We start from the raw sequence: 16,402 nt of genomic DNA, 5'->3' as shown, positions 1-16,402 counted from the left end.
ATATTACTAAAAAAACAAATGACAGCTCATTCTAACTCAACTTTATTTAGATGGTTCGAGTCACCAACCCAACTAATTCAAAATTCATCTTTATCCAAAAGATTTTTCCAACTCAACCCAACTAATGTAGATTTATATATATATACGAAAAATTAAGATACTGGTTACGGTTTATTTCAATATTATGTAATCATGATGTCAAATTTTTTTATTTTATTTTAATAACAAAAATAAAAATTAAAAATGGAAGTGTTAAGGATATTTAGTACTAAATTATAGTTTACCATATATATATATATATATATATATATATATATATCATATTTGATATTTTATTATAAGATATTTGTCTTCCTACCATAGATATTTTTCTATTTATCATTCTTTTATATCCTTGTAATTTATTTGATTACAAATAAATAACGGGGTAATGTAATATTGTAGCGAGGGAAGAATTAGTAATTGAATATATAAATAATTAAAAATGTGGGGGAAGGTGTGGCCACGCGGGCAGAGATAAATAGAGGGGCGGTGGGTGTGGTCACGTGGGAGGTTTGGTTCGTGGGTGCCACCGGTAACCGGTTGCTGACGGCAACTTAAAGAAAAGGAAAATGGAAAAAACTGACAATTTTGGTTGTGATTGCGGCGCCGCGTGGGATCCTATACTTCTTTTGAAATTGGATGGAAAGTCATGGGAAGACCGTACCTTCTCATCTAACGCCTCTACTTGCCTCTACATTCTGATGCTGCCACGTCATCTCTATTTCGTTACCTTTATATCACCTCTCTTTCAGCGTCTAAGCTTCTTCTTTTCCTTTCTTTTCTTTTTTTGTCATTTTTCTTTTAACATGGAGTGAAGTTTTCATTTAGACGGTTGCTGCGGGGCAAGGACTGTGATAAGATGAGTGTCATGGTGCGATTGAGGAGGACGGTCTATCATCTAAAACACCTAGAGATGTGCATGAAAGTTAAGTCAAGACATAGGCTTGTTGAATGGTCTAGGTAGGGCCCTGAGTCTTAATCTCGAAAGTTTGGGTTCTAAAGGAAATTTGAGCATGCGGTTCTGGAGTCAAGTCACATGAAACTCGTCAAGTTTGGTGTCAATCGGACACGAAACAGACGAACATCGACATTGTATGTCCGTTCGTCAAAATCATATTTATACCTACTAGACCAAAAACACCTCGAAATGTACTTTGGAGGCATAGTATCAGCCCACTATCCAGATGGATCAAACATGTGTTGGAGGTTGTTAAATGGTCATGTGTTAGAGGTTGGATCAAACACCCACTCTCCGAAACGAAGCCTGTAAATGAGAGTCCAATGCATCGATAGAACCTAGATAAATGAATGCTCAGGATGTCCCAATATTATGAACACATTGGCTCATTTTTTATGGCCATGGCAGAGTGAGCTACGATGTCCTACAACATCCCATGACTTGGGATGACATCAAGACATGTGAGCTGCATTAATTGGAAACCAAAATGAGAATTGAAATGTGACATTGCGCCGAGAGACCTTGGCCCCAAGTGAATGCAAGGTCAAGTCGAATGACTTGGCTTAGTACAGAGGCAAGCTAGTTGGGCCACAAAAAAATCGGACTGGGGCTGATTTGGTTTGTTTGGTATAGGTCTGTTTGGAGTAGTCTTACTAGCCTTGGATTGGGTTCTAAGCCACAATACATCTAGTTGGTTAGGGCCAACAACTACGGTAGGTCTCCCATTGACTGTCTAGAACAAGCTTAGCAACTTGGATGTGTTTTGAGTTTTATCACCCTTAAAACAAGCTTTTGTTGAAGTTAAAATTTTATGGAACCATTAACCAAGAGCAGACGATATAGAAGTGAAGCTTCAGCAGTAGACAAAGAACAACATTCAAACTAAATATCAAAATAAGAGAAACAGATGAAGGAAAATGAAACAAACTTGTCAATATCTGATCTGGTCTGATCTTCCCACTCCTTCTTCAGCCCCATTAGCTATGAGAACAAGAGGGTAGCATCAGGCAGCTGCTGGTGAGGCAGGGGTGTACCACCCATGGTGGATCTCTACAGCTTTCTTTCTTCTGGCTAGCCGAGATTTTCGATGTGCTGCAGTGTTTCGGTGTAATGTTCCGACTTTCACGGCTTTGTCGATCACTGAGTATGCTTCTGCTATGAGCTTCTCAATTGGAAGAACTTCCTCTGATTGTGCTTCAGGTTTCTTCTTCAGATCATCTAAAGCTTCCATAGCCTGGAATTGTATGAGAGAAAGAATAGTTACCAAAAGAAAAATTAATGAAACTCGAAAAGGATTAAGCTACAACACTTTCGTTTTCTTGGAAGGATGACAAACGAGAACTTCGCAAACGTATATATATATATATTTTTTGATATCCATGAGAGTTCGAGCTAGCTTGCGCACACTTTAACTATTCTCTCGACACAGCTATATCATCCTACTATATTTTGTGGCCAAGGTCCCTCAAACAATATTACATTTCGGGTAGGTGGCCATCATGGCTTTGAACCAATTGTTTCTAATTCCTTAGTTTTATAAACACAACCCTTTCGACCACTGGACCGATCCGTGGTGGCTAACATTGCAAACATAATTAAACATTCGCAAGAGACACCAAAGTAAAAAAAAAGAAATTCGTCCTAGGTGCATAAGATTGTCAAACTTAAAGATTATTTCAAGATGGAACTCCAGTAACACAAAAGGTTGCTTATTACTAGCTCAGGAAAAGATGTTAGTAATATTACACAGCTCTTCAATTGTAACAGCCCAGGCCTACCGTTTGTAGGTACTGTTCTCTTTAGACTTTCTCTTTTGGGCTTCCCCTCAAGATTTTTAAAACGCGTCTACTAGGGGAGGTTTCCACACCCTTATAAAGAATGTTTCGTTCCCCTCTCCACCGATGTGAGATCTCACAATCCACCCCCTTCGGAGCCCAGTGTCCTTGCTAGCACTCGTTCTCTTTGTCCAATCGATGTGGGACCCCCTAATCCACCCCCCTTCGGGAATCAGCCTCCTAGTTGGCACATTGCCCAGTGTCTAACTTTGATACCATTTGTAACATCCCAAGCCCACCGCTAGTCAATATTATCCTCTTTGAGCTTTCCCTTTTGGGCTTCCCTGGAGGTTTGTAAAATGCGTCTACTAGGGAGAGAATTCCACGTCTTTATAAAAAATGCTTCATTCCCCTCTCCAACCAACGTGGGACCTCACATCCAAAGTTGAAACAACAACAATTATCACCGGCAACTAAATATTTGAACAAATTTGGCCAAGCCAAACGCCATTCAAACACGTCAATTTGGTCTTAAACAACAAGAAAACCATCTAGAAAACCCATCTCTAGCCCATCAAAAAGTTCTATGCTGAAGCAATTCACCTCTAGACAAGAACATTCAATCATCTATAGCATATGCATGACGATTTTTGTGAGTCATTTTCCAATTATTCATCAAGTATGGATGCTTGATAGTTCATACTATACAAAATATACCAAGGATCACTATTTAGTTCTCTACATGAGAAAATTAGTTTAGTTGCTTTGACTTCCCTGTAGTAGCCTACATTGTCGTTTCATGTCTTATTTGGGTGGTGGTTAGCGTTTATAACTATCTTTTATAAACAAGAACATCAATTGATCAGATTTTCATATCAAGCAGCACAACTCAACAACAAAGCAACCAAGCCAACAAGCTACGATCGACCTTGGCAAACAAAATCATACAAAATAATAGCAAGCATCAAGCATCAATCCTATCCAAGGAACACACAGAAGTACTTAACTCCTTCGGTTCTGATACAGTTCAGTTTTTTAAAAGTGCTTAACAATTAGGCAAATGCCAGCCAAAACGAAAATCACCAAGAAATTCAACTTTCCAGTGCCAAAAATAAAGCTTCTAGAGAAGGAGGGGAGCTGTTAGGACTTGGGCTAGTTTGTTTCAAATATAAATACTCAATCAAAGATGAAACAAATTCTGGAGTGCATAATTCTAAGACAGAACACACCCAAATTTATTCTCCACATTATCAACAGATACATCAGATTCACTTTCATTTTCAATTTCACGAGCGATGGATTTCATCAATTCCGAGAGAATTCCATAACAAAAATCTAAAAACCAGCCAAAATTAGGTACCTTCTTCATTCTGGTTCTGATTTCGGACTTCCGAGCTTTGTTATAAGTGCGTCTTTTCTCAGCCTGCCGGGCTCTCTTTGCAGCAGAATCAGCCTTTTTCTGAGGAGCCGCCTCGCAAACCACAGAGTAACGAAGTGGCCTCTGAGCTCCACTCATCGACAGGCACCCTAAACGAAAATGAACCAAAATAAACCCCAATTCTTCAAGAAATCAAAGTAGAAGATAGAAAGAAATTACCATTGGAGAAGGCAGAAACTGAAATGTTGGACGAGAAACTGAGAGATTTGAGAGCCAAAGAAGACGAGGAAACAGGCAAACAGGAGGGAGAAGCATTAAGGGAAAGATTCCCGAACTTAGAAGGAAGAGCAAAGCAACTAAATGAAGCTGCCGCCATTTTTCGCTGGGCAATTCACGAAGCTCCACAGTTTGAAGAATGGCGGTTCTATTGCACTTCTGTAGGCGCTTATCCACTGGAAGAAGAGCTACGCAGTATCGGTTTATTTTCCGTTATTTTTGGGTGTTTGGATTCCAGTTTTGTATATCCCCAACCGGGTTAAGTTTTAATTCCAACCCCACATAAGAGCCAAGGAGTATTTATTTCCAGCTTCTTCATTCATATGAGCCAAGTAGTAATTTTATATACTTTGATAGAATACAAATAAAGATTAAAAAAAAAAAAAAAATTGTTGAAAGAAGTTTATTAATATTGACTCGTATTTTTACAAATTTGAACCCTTTTTTTTATTTTGCTAAAATTCTCTATTTCAAGTTATTATATTTAAATAAGTGATTCAAACAATTGGATTAATTTTTTTTCTTAAAAAAAAGTTTTATATGAAATATTAAAAAAAGAAAAAAAAAGAAAAAAAAAAGACTTAAACAAATTCATTGTCCCAAGCAAATTTTAATAAACAAATCCATTCAGGAAACTGAACAAAGTAGAAGAGAAATATTAGTGCACACAATCCATGGAAAATGCTCAATCTATTTTCAACTTCTTCTGTGAACTCCTCGGATCAACTAGAAACCAAAGATGCAACTACCTACGACCCACTGGCTTGCTTATTTCTGAACCATACTGTACTCCTAAAATCTCTCAGCTGTCATTATTGCTGGTTGAGTTTCCAGTTTTCTTCTACTAAGATATGGACCATTTTGAACAGCTTCCTGCAACTGCAGACAAACCCGTGTAACGATTAGCAGGCATATAACCACTACGAAGTTCGAATTTTCAAACTCCAACAGCAGAATTCTACACTATTTTTTCCCAAGTAAGACGACCATTCAAACATTGAAACATATAGCATAAAGCATATAACATCGAACAAGAGGTTAGATGTTCAAATCCTCACCCTACCTTAATAACAATAAATAAATAAAACAATAAAAGGATGTATACACGTTAAGCCGTAAACATGGAGATGGCCTTTTCGGGCTAACTGCTTAGTTTTGTTTTTGTTCTCCCCCCTCCTGTTTCAAGTTATTATTGCATAGGCATATAAATATTTTGTCAATTAGATTTTTCTTTCCCAAAAAATAATCAGACATGATCCATTCAACTGGAGCCGGTTTTGTGAGCAGAAGGAAAATGTTGAAGAAAAGGATGAAATATTTATGCACAAGAGTTCATTTATGCATCCCATCTAACCTTCGAAGCTATTCCAGCAAGGGCAGGATCGCCCGTAAGCCTTGTTGAAGACATGAATGCCTTATGGATAGCCAAACAACAGTTATATCTAGCTTCCATTCCTGAAAAAAAAATGAAAAAAAATTATATATATAAATAATAATAAAATATAAACCATGTGATTGAAATTAGAATCAAACATACGGGGAAGATCGCTCAAATCTATCTAATTACATGGCAGACCTTGCATGAAATATTTGTTTCAAAAGAGTTTATGAATCTCACAAAAGTAGATTCATACAATAAGAAATGCGTTCATGCATGAAGAATTGCATCATGGAAGACACTCCTGAAATGCACACCAAAAATAGCGGCACCCTACATTACATTTTTCATAATGATATAATGCATGTCAATGTATTGAAATAACTAGACTACAAAAAAGACTTAACGACACCAAGATATGATTCAGAAATAAATGCTAATAAATGTCTTTGATCCAACAACAGACAAGAACAGCAAAGGGATTTGATCAATGGAAGCAATTATAAACCCAACAGCATATTTCAAATTGCCTGGAGTTCATAGGGTTGCTTTCACAGGGTCTAGAAAGCAATATATTTAGCAAACTTGTTATTAACAAGTGGGTGAAGATGATTTGCAAGATTTTGGATATTAATTTAAAGAAAGGAAGTTAAAATTGAACATGAGCATACGCCATCAACAATAATTCTTCTCTGAACATGCTTAGAACATTTCGTTTGAAACTGTGACACTGGAAGAACTAATGTTCTATAAATCTGAAGAACATTGCAGGTTTGCATGCTAACGGCTAATACAAAAGCTTGAGATTGCTTAACTATGTCACAACTAAAGAAATCAACAACCCTTAACTGGAACACCATAAAAGGAGGAGAATGCCTGCTTAATTATATTACTGTTTAAATTCCTGAGATAAATACCTAATTAAGTAAGATTTATGCTTGTAGTGACCGTGGTATTTCTAATGATGCATACACAACAATCATGAAAAAAAATCTCTGATTCACCTCAAAAGATGGATGCAAGGGGAGAGCAAGCACATATACCTATTTTTGTAGTCTCGGTACTTGCATCAGAAACTATATTTATTATGTCTTGTTTCGAGCAGATTTCCATAAGGCACCACGGTCGAGCGACCAACCCAGTTATCATTCTATAACTCTGAAGAAAAATAGCAAGTCATATAAATGTAAATACATAGGAAGCTAGAACCCACATAGTTTCTTGCCCAGGATAATACTAAACCCATAACCAAGTAACCTTCTTACTGGAAGTTGAGACTTCCTAAACTAAAAACAAACGAAGAAAATTGTCTAGACCAAGGAAGACCCATTTGATGCAAATTTATAGGATGTGCTTCTAAATAAGATATTTATTCTCTAAACATCAAAATGTCTTGCTATGCCTAATTTACATGAAAAAACGCAAAGTACTACATATCTATGTCAAATCTTCATACATGCACCCATTTCTATGCGTTCATATCCATGTCTTTTAGCATCTGCGTTCTCATTTTTTATGAAAAATAGGCCTCCATGCCAATGACCATACGCTAAGATTGCAAGTTACCCCATCCACAATAATAAAGGATGATAAATCATCGTGAACAAGAACAGACATTTTGAATTCTTTGCACCTTGCAGACTATTTTTATTTTATGTCCTCTAAATCCAAGGGTCGTTGAATTTATGTCCTCTTAAGAGTATTGGCTTGACCAATATCATGTATTTTTATCTTTTGGGAATTTTTCTACAAAACTAAGATCAAGATTCTTTAAGGCCAGTTAAAAGACAGGAAAAGAGTGTTGGAAGTAACAAAAAATTACTGAAACACTCACCGCCAAGCGAATCTCAGAGTCCTGTTGAAGGACAGCTAGAATAAGACCCTGCCATAGCAGCTTGTTAAGACTTTTAAAAACTATGATCATGAAAGAAATGAAGAACAATGTCAAAATTGTTGCTTGCTGAAGATAATTAAGTGAAAATAGGTCAATCCCCTCCAAACTCTAAAAGAACACTAAAAACATCTTTCCATAAGGCTTAACAACAGTGATAACCAAGTAATGTATGAAGCATCACATCATATATCTTGGGAACAATGCTTTATAATGCGTTCAGTTCAAGGCATAAGCCTTGAGGTAAGGCAGAAATATTGCGCCTCAAGGGTGAGGCGGAAACATTGCACATCAAGGCTTATGCCTTCAACACATAAAAAAAGACCTACGCCTGTCCATGAACGCCTCTGAGGCTACAAGGCATAAGCCTTGTGTTCATTGGTAATGAGCCATAGGGCCATGAAAATATCTAAGAGAACTTAAAAATGCACTGAAAACTAAGAAGGCATAAGCAGTTCAATTGGTTTACTTAACAAACGAAAAAGTTTTCACCTTGCTGTATTATTTAAAAATAGAGCTAACTGCGAGTGTCTGCATTAACCAAAGAAAACAAACTGCAAGGTAGCTAAATCTTTGACAACACAAGAAGGTGAGTTTTGTTTTATTTTTTCCCCTTCACTCTTGTTCTCTTTTTGTTTTTATTTGTTCACGGTGAGTTTTATTCTTTTTCCTACTTTACCTTTGTTTTCATTTTGATTAGATTCTTATTAACACAAGCAAGTTAGATGTAGTAATGAATATCGATGGACTATTGAGATTTTTTCCTTTATAGTTATTAATTTTCGAGTATGTTTTGTACTATTGTAATGTTACATCTCATACTGCCTCAAGGCTTATGTCTTGCTTCTCGAGGTTGCCTTGAGGAATGTTTTCTAAAACATTGCTTAGCAACCAAATTAATTTCACGAACAGATAGCAATTCTTATTTCAAACATCTGTTACACTTCGAAGCCTGTGGACCAACATGTTTGATATATGAACTTAACTCCATTACCATCAGCTTAAGCATTTTGTTTTAATTCTAACATGTAAGGAAACAGAGGAATGTCTAATCTTGTCAAGTGAGTGCAGAAGGATTGGTTTGAATTGGAATGACATATATTCTGCAACTAAAGCAGATTAGATATCAAATTCCAAATTACTTCAGATAGGAAACATACTTGAAGCAGGAAAATATTATCAAAAGAAATAAACCCTAAACCCTTCACTCACTGATGGCGTCATTTTTGGACTTCTGGATGCAGTTTGATAAATCAAGTCCCGTAAATTTTCTTCTGCATTATCATTCAGCATAATATCATTCTCAGATCGAGTTTCACCAAAGATGTTACCAAGAGCGTGCATGGCTGCCTGTATTGACAGTTGAAAATATAAGTGAAATATTATAGGTACATAAAGCACATATCATTAGATACTCGCCTAGCTTTGAGTAGATTGCCGATGGCATATTTCAGTTCACATTTTATCACAAACATCTTTTTAAAACAAAATCCTTTCCGATGGTCAATATAACGCTTTACACAAAAGATAAAAGAGTTAATGATTTTTGATAAATAGAAAACCAGTGCAAAACGAGAATAGCAACACTTACAACCTTACAATCCAAAAAATATTCATAATTCCATATTTTCTGTTAAAACCATGGCATAGTAGGGAAAATACCACTGTTCCACATTAATCATTGTTGAAAACATTATCACTCTACTCTCCCACAAATAAGCCTTGCAAGAACTTTAGCGAAGAATTTTGTCATCCGAGAAATGTCTAGCTTCCAAGGGATTTTCCGAACTTAATCATTTACAAAGCAAGCTGAAACATCTAGTTTTTTTACCATATACTTACCTTACCAAATGGTTTAACGAAAGAAACTGGGGTGAAGAAAACGATGGCATAAATGCAAATATAAGTCAAAGAGCTTAACATACTTACCAGCTGTTTACCATGTTCATGCCGATCAAACGCTGCATTAATTACATACTTCACACAAGTTGGATAACTTGACAGCAGTAAAGTGGCTCCCCATTTGCCTGAGAGACAAATTTGATCTATACATGTCGGCTTTTGGGGATGAATTGTTTATAAAGGTCTAAATAAAATGTTAAAATGATGTAAAACACCTTCAGGCACGTTTGGTAACTTCCATTTATTGTTACTCGTTTCCACTTTTTTAATAAAGAAAAATAGAATTATCAATTACGTTTGTTGACTGTATTTTGTTTCTTGATCTTCCATTTTTATTGAATAATAAAAAATAATTAAAAAAATAGAAACGGGTTTGATAACCGTTGTTCTTGTTTTCTAAAATGTTTAATAAAAAAGGTAAAAAAAAAATTATACGAAAATTAGTTTTTAGAAGAATCCACGGAAAGTAAATGTTTTTGGAAGCACCATTTCCCAAAGAAGAGATTCATTTTGTTAATAAATTGAGCACTAACAAATCACTGGGGTCAAACGGATAATCAGTGAGCTTTTGTGGCTAATAGACAGATCATTGATGCATCTTTGATTGCTTATGAGCAAATAGATGAGATACATCGACGGATGGAATTGTTATGGTGGTCAAACTAGATATTGAAAAGGCTTTTGACAAGGTTGACTGGGATTTCCTAGACCTTATTCTGCAAGCAAAGGGTTTGGGCATCTGAGGAGGTGGAATAGGGGTTATATGCCATCTATTAACTTCTCCCTCTTATCAGTGGAAACCCCTTGGTAAGAGCATTGCTTCTCGACACCTAAGACAAGGTGTACTTCACACTTCCTTTTTCCAATTGTTATGGACGCTCTTAGCAGAATGCTCTCCCTCGCGAAAATGAAAGGTTTGATTAAAAGGGTTTGAAGTGGACAGGGTGAATCTTTGCTTATCGATTACTCACCTTTTTTTCCATCCCCTGATGTCTATCACATTAATAATTTGTTCAACACCATTAATGAGTTTAAGGAAGCATCTGGGATGAATATTAATTGTCAGAAAACTGACTTTTGGGGATTAATCTTGATACTTCTCTTGCAAGAGTCATTGGCAGCGAAATGGGGTTGCAAAATTGGAAAGTGGCCTGCTGATTATTTGGGTTTGCCTCTGAATGGTAAGCCAAAGTCTCAATACCTTTTGGATGCCAATTGTTGAAAATGTGCTCATATTTGTAAGGTCGACTGACTCTCATACAAGCTATTTTGGCTTATCTCCCCATCTACCATCTATCCTTTTCTCCTATTCCCTCAAAATCATCAGCATTCCTTTCTAATGTGTTCAATGGTCATCCATTCAAAAAAGAAAGGAAAATCCTTTGGCTGAATTTTACCTGGCTTCCTTTTGGTCTACTTGGAACAAGCGCAATTCCCATATCTTTAAAGACAAGGAATTAAACATACACTCCTTTCGGACATCTATTACTTTTTTGGCTCTCTCTTAGTGTAAATCGATTGCTCCTTTTGTACCTATAGTTTATCTTCTCTCACGACCAATTGGGCAAGTTTTTTGCAATTCATTGGATAGGAACTTATCCTTAAGTAATTTCATCATATCAATGAAATGTTATGGTTTCCTATTAGAAAAAGATATCTACTACAAACCCCTTCTGAAAAGTAGAAACCTTAATAGTTACTGTACATTGCATTCTCATTGTAACAGTTAAAATCAGATCATAGATATTATTAACCAAAATGCTAATAGTTTCTAAGCATCCAATACTTATCTTAGTGGGTATATACGAGCTTTCATGTTCATAGTTTTCCATTAAGAAGGGAAAAAATTAAAAACAAGATAATATCTAACATGTTCTAAAGAGGTCGAGGTTTATTTTCTGGAGTCTTCATGCATTTAGAAATACATGCCAACTTCACTCTATCTCTTATTATAAAAATGGTAACAGAATATCACAATCCAGTTGCTCGCATTAAAATAAATAAATCTTAAACTGCAAGTGGCAGTAGCTATACTTACTCGAACCAATTTGACCCAGTGCTTCGAATGCAGATTCACATACATTTACATCCTGGCCTTCAGATGATCCAAGAATTTCATCTATAGCAGATATTAAAATTCGTACACCTGAGAATATCAAAGCAAAACAAGAAGCTATCAAAAGATTTCTTTGTCCTACTGATAATGATAAAATTTACAGATTCAGAAGACTAAATTAGGCAATAGGGTCACCTGTATTAGGTGATTATAGATTACTGTCAACTGCTTTCAACACAATCAATTAGATTGTGCTAATCTCTCAAGTGATTTTCATATTTTTGAATTTGTACAGCAAGAAAATCGATCATAAAAGGCTCTCAGTCTAGAAAACCCTTACTCGTAAAAGTAAATAATCCAACTCTAACCTGGGTTGGACATTGTTCGTGCAATTTTTCAACCTAGCCTTGCAATTTTTTTGTAATTTTTATCTAAATGATATTTATGCAAAACTTGAATTGAAAATATAACAAAAGGCACATGATTCCTTCTCTAAGAAACATGAACTCAATACAACACAGGCACGTCGATTTCTAAAAAAGTAGGACAGAGATATGTTCTGGACAGTTTTTTTATTATACTTCATCATAGATAAAAACATAGAAAGTCAAGTCAACTAACTATATTTTAAGAGCTTCAAAATATAGAAGAATTTAATTGGCCATAGCGTGATGAAGAAGATGTCATCCTAAAGGATTAGAAATTGTTATAGAATCCTCTCTCCTTTTCTTTTAGAACTCAAAGGACACAATTGTATAACCTATAAAACAGATCAAGGTCAAGTAAGGTCGTTCACTCCTTTTCTTTTATAAACTTTTTAGGTCTGGCTTTATTTTTAGCTGTGTCCAAAACTAGATAAAAATATATATATATATATATATATATAGAATAAATATTACCCATGTTTTTAGCATGTCAAACATGTTCGGAGTGTGTCCAGACGAACATGTGCATGATCAACATATTGAACACAACTCTTTTATGGAAAACACTCACACTCTTTATTAAGACCAATCGAAAAGAGACTACAAGACAGTCGGTAGAAACTACTACACTTTGCTTTGCTTGAGATTTCAAGTGAAAGGGTATTTTTAGTAGAAGCTAGACAATATAGACCATATTGATATTCTAGATTTATTCCTAAAATGTCTACATATCCTAAAATATGTAGACATTTTTATTCTTAAAATATCTAGACATCTATATTTCCAAAATATCTAGACAATGGGCTCATACAATTATTGGGCTCGACCCTATTGGACTAGTGGTGATCTTTTAACACCACATGTGTTTTGACACAGAAGCTCTACCTAAAACAGAGCTAAAACAGTGTAATGCTTCCTAGTTCTTTCACATAGGTTATATATAGATGTGATCTTCATGATCTATATGTAGCTTTTATATCCATGGTGCCAAAACGAGTAATCATAGGTCCAAGGGATACGAGTGTCCCAAAGTAAAACTTGATGGGAAGAGGTTTGGAATGTGAAAATTGAAATTCGACAAGTTAATCTAATTCAATATAATTCACCTTTTTCTAATCAAATGAAATGCAGTAAACTTATTGCTTACAAGATTCATCTACAAGCGAGAAAATATTCTCTTTAGACAAAAGTCTTCCACTAATGACCATTGCTCTGGATCTTAATATAGACTCTGCCGACCGGTTGCTGCAATACACAACAAAAAAATTAAGAACACCATCAATATCCAAAGTCAGACCACTAGCTTGTATAACTGAAGTTTATAATTCTCTCTTCAAAACCTGATTATAGAGCTTAGTAGTTGGAGAAAGCTGGTCCTTGGCAAAAAATTTGTACCATGTTCAATCTCCACTAACTTCATCAATTGGAAATATAATAAGATTATGTTATAAATTGCATAAAAAGAAAATCAATTATATCAGAATGAAAATTTTCAAGGTGGGATGATAAAACAAAGGAAGAACAAAAGAGAGCATGGTGTAACTCATGATGATTGCTCTAGCTCTATCATGCATGCTTGAGTAAAAATATATCCTGGCCATAATTCTAATAGATTCCCAATCTGGAGATAAGAAATCAAGAAAATATGGACTGCAAATTTATTGGATTGTCGAGAAAAATTATGAAGTTACTGAAGAATTAAAGAGGCTTAGTTGGCTCACAAGACCAGTTCAAAAACATGCATGACTTACAAACCCTTCCCACCTCCATTATTTATAACCACCCTGCTAGCGAACTCTTTATCTAATGATCAATATAACCCTAACATCGTAATATTATTCCTAACAATTATTTTAATAACATTCTAAACAAATTCTTTGCGTTAGTTTTGCCAAAAGCAAGCAAGGCTACATTGCCGTGTCAAATTGTCCATTCCACTTCATCTACAATGATAGACCATAATGATTTTTCTTGCATGACCAAACCACTAAGCAACTACCATCTTGTTTCTTAACTAACAACAGGAAGTCAGAGAGGCAGCTCATTCAGCCATGACAATTCAAATCATGTCTGTTTCAAATTCATGTTAAGAATATGTTGTTGGATATCACAGTAACCAACTTGTACGAGTTTAATAACATTTACAAAAAGAGAGAAAAAAACTGAAGGGATAGCATAATTTATAACACCATTTTTACTGATGTCTCTCAAGACCAACAATAAAAACAGACGGGGGATACACATGTTAGTGAACAAGAAATCAGGGAGTAGGAGATAGTAAACCTCGTACAAGAGCTCCAACACGCTTAAAGTTACAAGTGTGTCGTTTGAGTTGCTGATTTCACTTTCAAGTAGGTTTAGTAAATTTGAATTGTATACTGCAGATGCCACAGAGCTAGAAACTGAAAACAGTTTCACTATCAAAGCCATAACTCGGACTCTTCCCTGGGAAATTTTAATTTCAATAAGAATCAGAAACACAAATTATTAGTAACTAAAGCCCTGTTTGATAAAAAAAATTAGCCTCATTATCTACTCTTTACAGGTGTTTTCAAAAACTACAAAATGCAGTTTTCAAAAGCTTCTTTTTGTTTTTAAAATTTGGCTAAGAATTCAAATATTTTCTTAAGGAAGATGGATCCCCGTCTTAGAGAAATGATAAGAAAACAAGTACAAATTGCAAAAATGGCACTGATGCAAAAAAGAGACAATGAATAAACATAAACTTCTTGAGGGAAAATAAATAAATAAATAAACATAAACTCTATTAAAAGAGAGCATGGTTGGAGGAATTTTTCTTTAAAATGATATTCAGCAAGCATTAAGTGTTGCCCAATAAAATAAATATCTCAAAGTCAAAGTACCCGCTACAATACCAGAGATGAGCATGTTGAAGCTACAGTTCCTAGGTGTGTTGCTTCCGTTTTATTTGTTGGGAAGATGATTTCCTACAGAGCAATAAATTACAGTAAGTTTTGGCAAAAAAATATTTATTGTAACAAGATGCAGGACAAGTTAACCATATTGAGCAGATAAATAACCGCTATAGTATATTATATGTACCATCCCCTTTGGAAATGCAGCTAATTTCTTTATTGCATCCATTGACGAGTTAGCAACTTGTTCGTTACTACAAAAAAGAGTGACAACCTCACGCTTAGTTCCACACCAACATAAAAACAGATGAAACTAACGGATTCAGAATCTAAAGAAAGCTGATATTTTTTTCTTCCTTTTTTGAAGTTAACAACATGAACGTTGAAAATGCAAGGAACACCATCATTTGTTCCAATATTGAGGGCTTTAAATAGATTTGCATAGTTTAGGAGTTTTATCAGGTCAATGATGCTTAACACAAAGAAGCAGAGGGACAGGTGGGGAGTTCGTGGGGTTGAGAACCCCTAGACCCATAAAGGAATCATAGAATTCAATTATATAACAGTTTTGCAGCATTAACAAAATGTTCCTAAATTGTAAAAGAAGTGTGTATTGGATGAATAATTCGACAGTTCTTTAATGATTCGAGAAAGCTGTGCTATTTATAGTTTCAAACTTAAAGTAAGGTTTTAAGTAGAAAAAATGTATGAACAATAAGTATTTAATTAAAAACACACAGGCACTATACCGGTACCATCCAAGGCTCAATCACATTCATAGTTTAATTCACAATCATCAGTATGTGTTCTTACCCATTGAGAAGGCACTCAATCAAAAGTGGATAGATGTTATAGTCAACAATAAGTTGTGGGGCCAATTGAGTAGTTGGATCGGTCTCCTCCAGCAGGCGAGTGACCTGAAGATATTTTGAATTCTTAGTTTAAGAACACAGAAGGCTATAACTAGCATAGTGATAACAAAAAATCAAGTCCAAAAAGAAAGGGAAAAGTAATTGACAAGAAAGAGGGATAACTAGTTTAAGTTGAACAAGTAGCAGCAACAAAAACCTACCGTTTTACAAGCTAAGCTTCTAACTGCTTGAGAATCAGCTTGTAGTCCAACCTGTACAAAGGGCTGCAGGAGGAGGGGGTATAGAAACAATCAATACAACTGACAGACCATGAGGCACATCCAGGGATTCTAATAACATGATTGGAATTGCTATTGCAGTTGAACAAAATAATGGGGGATTTCAATGAATTTAAACTCAATCAACTAGGCCCGCAACATCGATAAACATGTAAAGAATTAAATGTCAAACCCCCCCCCCCCCCCCCCCCCCCCCCCCCCCCCCCCCCCCCCCCCCCCCCCCCCCCCCCCCCCCCCCCCCCCCCCCCCCCCCCCCCCCCCCCCCCCCCCCCCCCCCCCCCCCCCCCCCCCCCCC

At 35.8% G+C, this 16,402-nt stretch overlaps 2 protein-coding genes across 2 annotated transcripts in view; both read right to left on the bottom strand.

The window, feature by feature from the left end:
• Positions 1-1,815: 1,815 nt before the first annotated feature.
• Positions 1,816-4,625, bottom strand: LOC111446691 (30S ribosomal protein S20, chloroplastic). Its single transcript, XM_023085618.1, has 3 exons — positions 4,373-4,625; positions 4,136-4,302; positions 1,816-2,234 (listed from the first exon to the last, which is right to left on the bottom strand). Exons 1-3 carry the CDS (start codon positions 4,527-4,529, stop codon positions 2,004-2,006), a joined length of 555 nt encoding a protein of 184 aa, XP_022941386.1. The 5' UTR covers positions 4,530-4,625; the 3' UTR covers positions 1,816-2,003.
• A 377-nt stretch (positions 4,626-5,002) lies between these two features.
• Positions 5,003-16,402, bottom strand: part of LOC111446360 — a 12,771-nt gene continuing 1,371 nt past the window's right edge. Inside the window, exons 4-17 of the mRNA XM_023085148.1 lie at positions 16,030-16,092; positions 15,771-15,874; positions 15,145-15,211; positions 14,958-15,029; positions 14,365-14,526; positions 13,422-13,495; positions 13,229-13,326; positions 11,639-11,746; positions 9,628-9,725; positions 8,911-9,048; positions 7,642-7,689; positions 6,851-6,965; positions 5,784-5,884; positions 5,003-5,308 (exon numbers count right to left, since the gene is read on the bottom strand). Of these exons, the coding sequence (XP_022940916.1) occupies positions 5,222-5,308; positions 5,784-5,884; positions 6,851-6,965; positions 7,642-7,689; positions 8,911-9,048; positions 9,628-9,725; positions 11,639-11,746; positions 13,229-13,326; positions 13,422-13,495; positions 14,365-14,526; positions 14,958-15,029; positions 15,145-15,211; positions 15,771-15,874; positions 16,030-16,092 (1,335 nt within the window). The 3' untranslated portion in view covers positions 5,003-5,221. The remainder of the gene's footprint in view (positions 5,309-5,783; positions 5,885-6,850; positions 6,966-7,641; positions 7,690-8,910; positions 9,049-9,627; positions 9,726-11,638; positions 11,747-13,228; positions 13,327-13,421; positions 13,496-14,364; positions 14,527-14,957; positions 15,030-15,144; positions 15,212-15,770; positions 15,875-16,029; positions 16,093-16,402) is intronic.

Source organism: Cucurbita moschata, unplaced genomic scaffold, assembly GCF_002738365.1.
Source record: "Cucurbita moschata cultivar Rifu unplaced genomic scaffold, Cmos_1.0 Cmo_Scf00008, whole genome shotgun sequence".
Lineage (NCBI taxonomy): Eukaryota > Viridiplantae > Streptophyta > Magnoliopsida > Cucurbitales > Cucurbitaceae > Cucurbita > Cucurbita moschata.
Note: the sequence above shows the minus strand (reverse complement) of the source record. Positions and strands in the feature narration are given on the sequence as shown.

Coding starts and splice junctions, on each gene's coding strand:
- LOC111446691 (XM_023085618.1), bottom strand. CDS start 4,529: ATGGCGGCAGCTTCATTTAGTTGCTTTGCTCTTCCTTCTAAGTTCGGG. Junction 4,303..4,372: donor AGTTTCTGCCTTCTCCAATG/GTAATTTCTTTC, acceptor ATTTTCGTTTAG/GGTGCCTGTCGATGAGTGGA. Junction 2,235..4,135: donor TCAGAACCAGAATGAAGAAG/GTACCTAATTTT, acceptor ATACAATTCCAG/GCTATGGAAGCTTTAGATGA.